Raw genomic sequence first — 13,297 nt, forward strand, 5'->3', positions numbered from 1 at the left:
CAAATGCTAAATAAATTGTTATGATTTTGTTTTGTCTTCAAGCGTTTTGGTTTTTCATATCGTTTTATATAGAATATAGAAATAAAATGGTAATTTATTAGATGTATATGCTTATATGAAAGGATATATTCTGTTTCATAGATTATACCTTATCGAGTTTGCGTTATCGATCGAAACATCTGAATATAATTAGACATTTTTTAATGAGATATTACTTCATTGACAGCAAATACACACTCCTTTCAATGGTAAGATGCCAAGTACTATTTTACGTTACAAGGATTTGATACCGATAATAAAATATCTTGAAAAAGTCTTATTACACAAAGTTTCAACATTCTATATACATACATGTATAGAGATGTAAAGTTGTTTCCCAAATTAACGTTATGAAACAAACAGTTTTATAAATATCGAAAAGAGGATTTAAATGATCATTAAAAAGTAGGGGAAATGTATCACAAGAGTTGTTTTAAACAAGTCATTATCACTAGATCAAAATCACAACACGTTTTGTATGACAAATAGAAACAAAAACACCAACAACCATTTTTTTTACATTATTCTAACAACCCTGACAGACAAGCAGTGTATCATAATTTGGCCGTGATGAATTATTTCCAGTTTAAATAATTCCTTCTTAGCCATGTCGCTTTACAATAAACAAAAAAAAATATTCAGAGAAAGTAAAAAAAAGAAAGAAAAAAAACTAATTACATGCCATGTTTAATATAAAGTTTAAAAATTAAGAATTGCAGTCGTTTAGTATGATAGTGGCACGATAAGATTATATTTATCTCCTGAAATTGTCCGTTATGAAGCTGCGTGTTTTAAGCTCACATATTTCACAATTGAAAATTTCATAATAAAAAATGAACAGTACATAAAAGCAATCCATCACTAAAATGTTCAATTAATATTATCTGCTGTAACATCGAAACTTTCTCAAAAAGAGTAAGAAATTGCTTAAAGAAAAAGCTGACAACGTGAAAAAATACATTGTAACAATAGACGCAATAATAACAAGTAGTAAATAAACCAATTCAATCATTCTTTCAATAGAACAATAACTAACAAGATTCGAATTACAGCTAGTCTTTGTGTAAACGGATCATTCTAACACGAAACACTAATATTTTAACTAACAACTATCACAAACAACAGAAACGTTTATAGTAACAACACGATAACCTCAGCACCGTCTGGAGAAAAATCCCCTGATATCCTCATATACCTACTGTCGCGATACCAAATACATACTGTCGCGATACCAGATACATACTGTCGCGATAATGTCGCGATACCAGATACATACTGTCGCGATACCAGATACATACTGTCGAGATACCGAATACATACTGTCGCGATATCAAACAACAGAGAGAGAGAGAAAAAACAAAGAAAAAAATACATATCGATGCTTTTCAAAGATGTGTTTCCGCTGTTTTTTGTTTTATTGGTATTAATATGTTTTTCTTTTGGTACACTTTAGCATGTATTTAACACGGCAGCTGTATTCTAAATCTATCTATACACTATACAACATGTGGCAAGTCTACCTTCATATAGAAAGTTCTTTGGATAATGAACTATTTAGATTACAAGAATGTGATGCCATTTAATTCATTTATTCCGTTCATCATATGTATTTTTGTCATTAATAGGATAAATTTAGATATTTATTTTCTTCAACAATGCCTAATCAAATGAATAAGTATATATTACACATGTATAATGATTTTTTTTAATGTAAAACGGGACTTTTCCGTTAATACTAACTTTTTTATAATAAAACGACCCATAATTTCCGGATTTTTTAATCAGTAATTATATCGTCGATATTGCACTTCTACCTTAAATATTACTTAAAAGACAACATTTGTCAGAACACCAACTTTTCTCGGAAGTAAAACTTCCGCGGAGATCGGGTAAGAGTTAAGTCCCTTCATACGTAACTTCAGTTGGCAAGCAAACGAAGGTAAAGATGATGTACATCAGAACGTTTTTTTTACAATAATATAATTTGCATGCAGCTATACACATCTTCAAACGACTGATATTAATCAAAGTTGCATATTTGATATGTGAAGTTGTGAATATTTTTAATGCTAATTAGACGACTTAAAAACTTTCATTCGCTCTAACGCACGTCATACCATTCACAACATGGAATGATAACGGAATCCACCATTTGGCATAGAGTTGTATATAAGTTATCACGATGTCCATAGGCCCCTGGGATCCCTTGTTCCTTAGAGTGAATTCTAAAACGCATTTTTTTTTAAATCACACTTAATATAATCTAAACAGAAATTATATTTGCGTTTGCATTTAAGATAACCACAAGTAGCGTGAGATATCATTTGTGTTTATTTCTTGCTTATTTCTATTATCAATTGCTTATTTCTATTATCAATTGTTTATTTCTATTATCAATTGTTTATTTCTATTATCAATTGCTTATTTCTATTATCAATTGTTTATTTCTATTATCAATTGCTTATTTCTATTATCAATTGCTTATTTCTATTATCAATTGTTTATTTCTATTATCAATTGTTTATTTCTATTATCAATTGCTTATTTCTATTATCAATTGTTTATTTCTAAAGAACATATCAAATTAATATGAATTTTGTATGTATTTATGTATGAAACGTTGAATTGTGTTATTTTCTCTACGTCCTATGATAATTTCTCCAATTTCTTAAATGTTTAAATAAAATGACATTATTCAAAGTTATTTATCAAACACCAACTAGATCTACAAGGTCAAGGTCTATTCGAGTGTTATCTTTACTGTCGATAAGCAGATAGCAGATACCAAATCAGTATAAAGAGATGAGAATTAATATGTCATTTTAAATTCAAACTTAATCAAATTCAATAAAGATGATAACGACACGTGAACATATTCTTAATTAATATAAAAATAATGTCAGGCAGAAAAGAAAGAATTACATGGAAATCTTTTAAAAGTATAGAGACCAGGTGTTCCGGAAAGGTAAGGGTCTTCTGCTGTACAAAAATGTTGAGAAGATCTTATTTTTTTCTAAATACCATGTAACTATTCCTTATTGGTATCGTGTACCACTACATCAGTAAGGATTGAACTTTTGAACATCTCGAAGATAACAGTTCAAAATACAGACTTTATTCAAGGAAAACAAATCATCTTTTTTAAAAATTTGTTATGGGTTATGGGTTATGGGTGAAAACTTTGGAAAATTGCGACAACTCTATTGTATTGGTAAGTTTGTTTGGGTAATTTTGTTGTCTTGGAAACTAACCGGTTAATTTCTATACGACACACTCCAGGAGCTAAAGACTGAAACAAAATTGATATAGTAAACGAAAAAATACTTTTTATTTTAACTGTAAATTGAAAAGGGAATCGTTCATGTTTTGAAATGGAAAAAAAGAAGAAACTATCCTTTATTACAATAGCATTCAAACCGACAGTTTACATGGATCTGAAGATGTATTTTCCTCACCGAAAATTAGGGACACCAACATGTGAAAAGTAGTGACAATATTTTCTTTAAAAAGGTGTGTTCGCTCCCTTACATCAATCATTGCATTTACCGATAAAGTTGTGGACTTACTGGATTTTCCGAGTGTTATCTAAATATTCGTTAAACAAGCTTAACGTATACATATTTTTTTTAAAAATCAGTAGATTGGGAAGAAAAGTCGAAAAAAATATGTTTATCTTTGTTGTGATCAGTTAAAAATTAAGAAGGTATAGCATGCGAATATTCTTTGGCCAAAGATGATCATACAAACTATTTTGATCGATTTCATCGCATTCTTTGGCTCTGAAACAGAGCATTAAAATTCCTAACACTCGTATAACAATTAAATAGCACAAGAAATCGTAGGTTCCGTTTTCTTGTTGATGTCTTTTGGCTTTTTTTACTATTTCCATATTTGGGCTTGTGCTTTGTCAATTCTCCTCCAATGTTTCATCACACAGGCACATAACACGGGTCATTTTCACAAATACTTAATGGTTCATAGGCCATTGGTATGATGTCTCCGGTCGTATAACGTAATATACGATATAATACACCAGAATACAATGGAATACACATGACTTAGTATTCCTAGATTTTACAGGACTATACGAAAAAGCCTATCAATGCTACTAGCTTATGTATTATATACAAAATGCAAAAGGTACACCAAGGTCTGAAAATTCTTTGCTCTGACAGTTGAAACTGTATATAAATTCACATTCTTAATGACTGGTGTTTTTGAAGCCAAATCTTGTGTATGAAATGCTAATAACTGAAACGTTAAAAGTTTAAAGAAATTTAAAGAATTTCTAAAATGTTTTCTGCTTGTTTATTAGGAAAGTATAAGTTTTTATCATGGATGTTTACATGTCATTTATCGTCAATTGAATTCCATCTTACAGTTCACTTTTAATTGTATTATGAAAGTCCACGAAATGTTATTTTGCCAAAACGTTAATTTCATCATGAAATTCAATAAAAAGTACTTTTGCAAGACTCCAGACCTCGACATACCAGTCAAAGCACTAAGAATGATATGATGAAAATTTCGGTCAACGGAGAGTCACTATTTTGTCATGAGAGGGATCTATGCATTACTCCGATTCAACACAGCTACGTACGATTGTTCTTCATTCAATTTGGTGGCATAGCTTGCACGGACGGGTTCAATTGTCATAAGTACCCACGTATCAAGTGTTTTTTGAGGGAGATATTGAAAACCGATATAACGGGTATCAGACTACTTTGACAGGAATTTGCTCATTCCTCCTACAATTCACGCTAATTCTTTGCGGGTATACGTTAACACCTAATTGGGTGAGCAAAGCAGCTAACAAAGCTTTTGAGTTTAGTTCAAGTTAGCCATACAATTAACCATAATGATTTCAACCATGGTTAGAAAAGTCATTCAAAACTTACGATCTGGACGTTTTTTAAACATCAGGTTATGGCCATGAAATTAATCATTTGTCAAATATTTCGATTTCGAGTTGTCTTCACGAAAATACTGAACTTAATCCTGGCTAGCAATCAGTGACCGGATTTCAGGTGGGGAAAAATAACCGAAGTCGAGTTTTTACTTGCGATCAAAAGGCCTCAAGATGCCGTTCAGCCTTTCAGAACACTTGTATATTTGCGTAAGTGGATATCACTTTGAACGAAAAGCCTAACATGTCACTGTTATTTTTGATTCCGTGATTGAAAGACTGATTTATAGAAACACACCATGGCGCACATGCATTGTTTTCCTTGACACTTAATAGGACGGCATTGGCGTTGATATTTGAATAAAGGCAGAAAATGGGTATGTTGGTATTCCTCGCATTCCATTCAACCTGATTGTTCTGCGAGATGTGTCTGCTGACACTTCATCTCCGAAAATCACACAACAGTAAGTTCTGGTCCATCACACACGTATTTGAATAGTTACATCAGTTGAATATTACATGGTAAGAGTTTCTGGTCATTTCTGACGAAACATGATACCTTTCCGTTGTAAAAGGAGCAATTATTTTGGCTGAATGTTACTTTTGGAGTTATATCCCTTTGGGGGTCGAGTATTGTTCCTTTAAACTGTCCCATAATCCCTCTCATGCACAACGTGCGACCCTCCGTTACATAGTCATACATCTTCGCCCTCTGTCTCGTGTCCATTTAAATTGGAGCGTATCTGTATAGATTTTTTATTCCGGTACATGTCCCACAGTCCGGCTACAATTTCTGCGACGACGATGTCACTCGAGTTTTTACCTATCAAGCGCAACGTGAAAACACCGTCATGTCTTAGATATTCCAGAACGAAACGCCCAGCAAGCTTCCGGTCCGGACCTGTACCGAGTCTGTCCATCAGTTTCAAAAATTTTCTGATATATTGTATACGTGTTGTTGGAAACATCATATGCCAGATCCAGTTTGCGAAGCTGTAACAAGTTACAATGGCTACAAATACTAACCAAAACCACATAAATATGTAGATTTTCTCATTAAACAAGTTGATCGGTAATACACATTGGACGGTATACTGCTGTACATTTGTAATTTGTCGAATCTGGAAGTCACACAGCGTGACTCGCGGAAAGCGATGAGAAGCTGTCCACTCCTTTCCGTCAATGAGTTCTTCCATGACCTGAAATCCATACACATGATAATCCGTCCCCAGGAAAGAATTGAGCATGAATAATTGACCGATACAATTTGCAATATATAAGGCCTTTATAAGCAGATATATAGCAACAAGGTAATTTCCATACCTTCTGCCACATATAAGAGATAATTTGGCAGACAGGATATGACGTAACGTCACACAGCACCATCCTCGTGTGTCCCTTTGATTATCTAAGCACCTGTCCATATGTCGGACTAGATACTTTATAGTCCGTATGCGATTGTCTGGACTTTCATATTGTGCATCTCCAGCCAGACTCACAATCCGATCCACGTTTATTCCGGAGTTCCCATTCATTAATCTCCAAATGATACAAGGACAATAAAAAAGCAAAGCTTGTACCAAAAGCATCACCGGAACCCATTGGTAATAGTTCAGTTCTTTCTCTTTGCGCATGTGCAGCTGCTCTATGGGTGGTACAATGTCCTTCATAGGGATGTAATAGGTGTTGGAGATCCAACAGATATTGTTTGTGTAGTCTACGTGGGTGCTGGGGAACTGAGCCGGACACCAACACCTGATAGGATCTCCCACATATTGGCGGGCACTGACCACTACCGTGAAGATTATGAAAATACCTGTCGTATAGAAATGGTTGACACGATCCACAATGTCGTCATCGTTTCGGACCTTAACGTTAGCTACCCGACCGACCGAACCAATAATACTGTCCATCCTGAAAAATACAAAACATAGGATATATTAATAACCTCGGGACAAAGGTAGGTACAGGGCATTAGAATGATAAATATGTTCGTGAGGATATTATGAAGCATTTTGAACGAAAACACTTTTGTTCACCAATTTCAATCATTCGATAACCATAACTATTCACGTTTCGGAAAAAAACGTCGTTGCTGAATAAAGACAGGTGACTGAAACAAACTGCAACGGAAAAGCGAAATTAATCTAGTCCTATTCATCTACAGCAATAGATGTCTATAGCAACATTATCTCAATAATAAACCGGCTATTTATCACAAAATGTCTCATATTTTTTAATTGTATATTTTCATAATATACTAATGGAAAGCAAAACATGTTATCTTTATTTTATTATCTTATACATTTATTTATAACTGCCGCTTTGTTTTTAATAGCTCTTCCGTAATATATAAATGTACAACTACTCAGTATAACGCCTATATGGCGTTCGAAACACATTGGAGAATACTTTCTCAATCTGTCTATCAGTCAGTCCGTCTGTCTGTCTGTTTGTCTATCTATCTGTTTGTCTGTCTTTGTTTCCCACTTTTTCCTTACTATCCTCTCTCTCTTTCACACACACAAACCTTCTTTTTCTTGTCCTGCTTCCTTTTCGACCCGCCGTCCCTCTTTCTAATACCATCTATTTATTTACTCCCTAATAACCTTTCAATAATTTTCTTCAATTGCATGTTATGTACAACATGTTTGCACTAATGAATGTAAGCACATCCACTCCTCTCACATTTGATCATATCTTAGCTGATGCATTCGTCCCTGTATCACCTCAGTTCATACAAAACACGAATAGGTACATATTAATTTTTGTGACGCAATGCGTTCTGCAGGTCACTTTTGTTCTCTTCAATGTTCAATGATAATGAGGGATAAAGATTTTCTATCAATTCTTCTTCACTTAAGTATAGGTATGCAATGCCCTGCTATAATATCAGCGTGGTGACATTAAACACGCCCCCGTCAGAAGTCAAATTACCCTTTGGAACTGTTTTACTTTGTTGTTGTAAAATCTTAAACGACGGGAGATGAACGAAGAAATACTTCCCCGAGCACATATGTTTGTTGTGTGTGTCGTATAAGGACGCAGAGGTGTCTGATTTATAGCATAAGGGTAGAGAAGCTTTCTATAGACATGTGCGTCGTACTAACACTCTCTAAAAGCCCTTCGCTCTTAACATTCCCGAATAGAAATAGGAAACATATTAATCAATATTAATAAAAAGCAAGCGGCATTCCGCGTGAGTTAAATGGCAATAACTCAAAGCAGAATATTGTAAATAACAACATGCCTTAGCTTAAACTCTAAACATCGCTTACAGTTGGAATCCATAATATCTTAGCAATCAAATTAAAAAGCAAATTTCATAACAAAATATGATTTTATTATATCAATTAAAATTCGATCGCGGTCAGTGTAAATGCTGACATCATCAAAATATCTTCTATCGGCTAATGAATGAACACAGTTATATATTTCCATGAATGATATTTTTCAATGTAAATAGTATTCTCGTTAAAAATATCATGATTTTCCATGAACTTACAAACCAGAATTAAACAAAACTTGCTTTTAACTTGCATATGTTATAATTCAAAAATTATTGTTTCCAGAATCGACCTTGTCAAGGTCATCACAATAATGGATATTTCGTGTGTGCACAGGATAGTTACAATATGAAAGCACACTAAGCTGCATCATTAAAAGCTTACAACTTCTACTCGGCAAATAAATCTATAGAAATTCTATAAATTCACAAACACGCGAGTCCGATGACTTAGACATATAAAAGAGGAACATGAAGTTAGGTTTGACAGTCGGCAAATAATCTCTAAGAGGCATTTCAAAGTCATACGGAAACTACAATCGCCACGTGCGTGATATACCACTCACATTAATACTGAATCGGGCTTACTCAAATTGTAAAATTGAACGACCTTTATACTAGATCTACCTTTCATCAACTAGGTGTAAGGTGTAAATTTCCGATGTTATGATATATATACACAAATATGGCATTTTTTAAAGAGTGAGGGGATGAGGAGGGAGGATATTAAGTTCTGATTTTTGGGAAAATGTACAATTTTCAACATCACCTTGTAAATGTTGATGATTTAACCTTAAGGATACAAGGCTTCTACAAGGCAATGCTGTACTGTATCATACTTTAATTCGTAAATGTTGATGATTTTACCTTCATGATACAACGTTTCGGCAATGTTGTTACTATATCAGCCTTTTATTCATACGATGGCGTGCAAATTTTATGTAGCTACAGACTGATTTATTGACGGTCTCTTAATGTACAAAGTTCTCAAGCAATTACAAAAATGGCCTAGACACATACATACTGCTGTAGTGTAGTTACTGTTGGTCAGCACGGTACCGGTTTCACAGTCGCTTCAGATTCGTGTAAGTTTATACAATGTGTTTATCTGTAGTGGATATGTAGTTTACTGATACATCATACTATTGCATACTAACGCCCTTCGTAGATAAAAATGAAAAAAAAAATACTGCAGACGATGTTTAAAGTAAGTTATCAAAACGAACATTCGACACAATCGCAGAATTCAAATATGACAGAAGCCTCCAAGAGCTGTTAGGGTTTGAATGAATTTCATAAAACCAAGAGCATGTGTGTGAAGAGTTTTCCGGCAATTAAAGCAAACAGCATAATCGTATTTGCATAGCACTTGTGGTGTCAATCATTTGTTTTTACGTACGAGTGCGGTCACATGATAGACAGATTAAGAGTACAGCCCGTAATTGGAACAGGCCACCAAGTCACCCCCCCCAACCCCCCCCCCCCCAAAAAAAAAAAAAAAAACAAAAAAACAAAAAAACAACAACAACAAAAACCAACAACCTTACATTTGAATTGATCAGGTATTACATACTGCCTGAAGTATGATTGTCCATATCGACGCATGCGTCGTATCGTTTACAGCATTACGTTTTTGTAATGGGTTCTTTACTGGAAATATGAAGCGTAGAAAACACCAGTTCTTAAATCATTCAATAGTCGATTGAAATATCGACTAAAAGAGCATTACATCATCGGCAAAAGTTAACGGATAACCTGCTATGCCATTTAACGTTTAAAGATACAAGGTCCGTAGGCTAACGACGGTATCAGTTTCAGTCGTCTGGAAGCTCTAACCCTGCGGACGATCATTATCATAATTGTTATTTTCTCAGAGAATTTCCATAATTGCTGGTGTTGGTAAAATAAGCCTTTGGTCTAGACACAGAAATCCGTACGCTGATAAATAAAGTGCAGTGCCAGAAGCTAACCCAAGCTTGAAGTCAGGGACACCATCAGCTATATTGCGGACAGTTGCTAAATTGCCTAACACCACACGGAAGATAAAGGTGCTTTGTTTTTGTCGTGTTGTTCCATGAGATTTCTTTATGTTTATAGCATGTGTTGGCTGTTTAATGATCACTTATTCATCGGATTACATTGTGGCGGTGATTAAACCCAAAATAAAATTCCTATTTAAAGCGATAGAATCAAACAACTCCTGTTTTGTTTATATCTGTTTTCTGTCTCTGAAAACCTGTATTCAAATAGTTTGTATAAATTCTCACTGTTTTGGACACTTGCTACGATTGCATTTTAAAGAGCCAATATTCAACGACCATGACATGCTATAAACGTGATCATTTTGTCGGTAATCTTAATTCAGCGATGCTTTTTTCTTGTGAAATAAATGCGCTAAAATGTTATTGTGATAATTGCACTTTTTGATCATTCTGGTATTGTTGTTTCCCGAAAATTAAAAAAAAATCCGATCTTGAATATTCTACATAACTCAACGATTCCTATTGATTCTCTTTGTGTTCATCCATTGTATATTTAATATCGGTTCTTTCCGGATGTGCCAGCATCCCAGTGAATGATGAAAAGGAAAATAAATATTTAACAGATACACATAGAAATATCTATTGGCTAGGAAAACGATCACGCATCGCCTTATATGTATGTCAATCACGTCAAAAGGGAAGAATGAGAGCTGCCACATATTATGGTATTCTTTCAGAAAATATATTTCAGGAAACACGCCATGTTGAATTATTAATCTCCACACCTATATAACACGTCTGACTTGGCTAGACATTGTTTAAATATTTGGAGAAATTCTATTCCGTTAAAAATCTTTCCTGTAACTATCTGAGAGTTTCGATGTCCAGACAATTGTCCGTATAGCTGATTTCAGTATAAAACTGGCCTCTGTACCCCTCACATCCAAAGACACCGAGGTTTTTGACCTGAACTTTTGAATGGGTCTGTTGTTTATCGTTTTCCTCATTCTCTCTTTTTTATTTTGAGTCGTTGTGGAAGTTGAATGAGAATCGTTTGAATGGTGTTCTGACAAGATATACATGAAACAGATTTACTTTACATACGCCATACTCTTGAATATTGGTCGAAATTTACCAAACTTTTATAATACATAATGTGCTCTCATTCATGCGTTTTATGGATATAGAAAATGACATGCATGCTGCCTTGTTTGTGGTCGATATGTCAATTCTAGATAAGATTAGGCGATGTTTGAGTGTTAACTTATGATACACAGAGGCTTTGATTCAGTTCCAGACATGTGCAGGATGTGGATGTTTAAAGAAACATAGGTCCTTTGTTTAGATCTTGAATCAAGCGCTATGTTTTCTTATCATTGGTACAGTATGCGGCAGCAATCCTTACAACATGTTGAAGGTTTATAAAACTTATTATCCTTAAGGCGATTCTTTCAGTAAGACAAACATCATTACTTTCATCTCTGTTACTTGGACAGTTAGTTCATTGAGGAGGTATTGTGATAAAGCAGTCTACAGACAAACACGAGTATGTTACATTGACATAACCTTGGTAATAAGTCTGATGCTTTAGACACATTTGCAACGGAAATGCATAATTACAGGAAGGCTGGATGGCCGATTGGGGATTTTTATATTTGAAATGACACAAAAGAGTCAAATTTAATTCAATAAAAAAACCCTCTCGTATCCCGCACTCAATGAGAACTGTAAGATATATTTCATCCAACAAAGAATATTTATTTTAGTCCGAAGGCATATAGAATATCAAAATTTTTTGGTGATTTACAAAACAGAAAACTGAATTCTAACTGTACTTTAGACATGTAAGGTCTGTATCAGGTTTTGATATTATTCTACACAAATGTGCAATTTGTAGATATATTGCATCACTGGTTTCATAGGTAGGCGTATAAAAACATGGATATACATTGGTTCCTAAACCAACCAATACTTGACTACGTATATAGCTCACTCAATCAACACTCCTACACGTGCATAAACCACTCCATACGTGAAACAAGTCTTCTACACATTTATTTTATTTTTATCTATGTATACACATCGTTCCTTGACGTACACCACTCCTACAATAAGATATAACATTCCTGCACGTGTATACCAAAAAAGCTACACTTTCATGCATATATGAAAATAACACTCCTACGAGCATAAAAAAATTTCTTAAAGTAATATCACCGTTCATACTTGTACACAGAATATAAAAACTTCTTGGTACAGAGTGAACCACTCCTATCCATGTAACTAGTTCTACCGTCTAGTATATAAGCCCGATCTACAAGTGTGTATAACTGATACAAATGTGAACCACTATTACACATGCATACTAAACTGGGCTTGATAACATACTTGTAAACCCATACAACCATCCTACTGAAGTATAAGCCACTCCGAAAGGTGACGAAGCCCAACAAATGGATGGACAATGGTGTAACATCTATTGAACTTACATTTACCATTTATGGTCGTGTTTAGATAAGCCTTGGGTCTGATCAGTTTACTGTCGTAGATTCTGCCCGTGCTTATTGTACTTTATCATGTTATATAAGAGTACAGTATATCGACTACTGTTCATCCATATCTTTTCTTTAGGAACAATTTCGTTGATACTTTCCTTATTTTTGCTTTTTTATAACTGATTCGTGGACAATTGAGTTGGTGGATAATTATAGCTAATTAACTCAACGTATACTACTTATAACAGTTCGTGGACATATACATTCAAGTTTAAAGAATAGCCATGAGATAACATCCCCATCCTCTTAATTTCTCCGTAAAAAAGAAAAAGATTCCTTTTTAAAGTTTGTTTTCAATAAACCATTTTAAAATACATCATGCTTTAACAAACAAGTTGCACACATAAGATTTCCTTTTGTGACCTCCTTTGCTAAATCATACGCCTTTAACGAAAAATCACAATACCAGCATTGCCTGCCAAAATAGATATTCTCGTATTAGTGTTATTTAACAGTTTTAAGTACTATGTATCTTCTAAAAGATTTGAACTTGTATTGCGGTTTTCACTTTCCTTGAGTTGGGAAGGGG

At 34.2% G+C, this 13,297-nt stretch overlaps 1 protein-coding gene across 2 annotated transcripts in view; it reads right to left on the minus strand.

The window, feature by feature from the left end:
- Window positions 1-5,203: 5,203 nt before the first annotated feature.
- Window positions 5,204-13,297, minus strand: part of LOC132557630 (innexin unc-9-like) — a 106,727-nt gene continuing 98,633 nt past the window's right edge. For both annotated transcript variants that reach the window (XM_060222138.1, XM_060222137.1), the window contains exon 2: window positions 5,204-6,859. In XM_060222138.1, coding sequence (XP_060078121.1) covers window positions 5,641-6,858 — 1,218 coding nt within the window. In that variant the 5' untranslated portion in view covers window position 6,859 and the 3' untranslated portion in view covers window positions 5,204-5,640. The remainder of the gene's footprint in view (window positions 6,860-13,297) is intronic.

This window comes from Ylistrum balloti, unplaced genomic scaffold (genome assembly GCF_031769215.1).
Source record: "Ylistrum balloti isolate Yb309-2 unplaced genomic scaffold, AGI_CSIRO_Ybal_v1 Utg370702, whole genome shotgun sequence".
Taxonomy (NCBI): domain Eukaryota; kingdom Metazoa; phylum Mollusca; class Bivalvia; order Pectinida; family Pectinidae; genus Ylistrum; species Ylistrum balloti.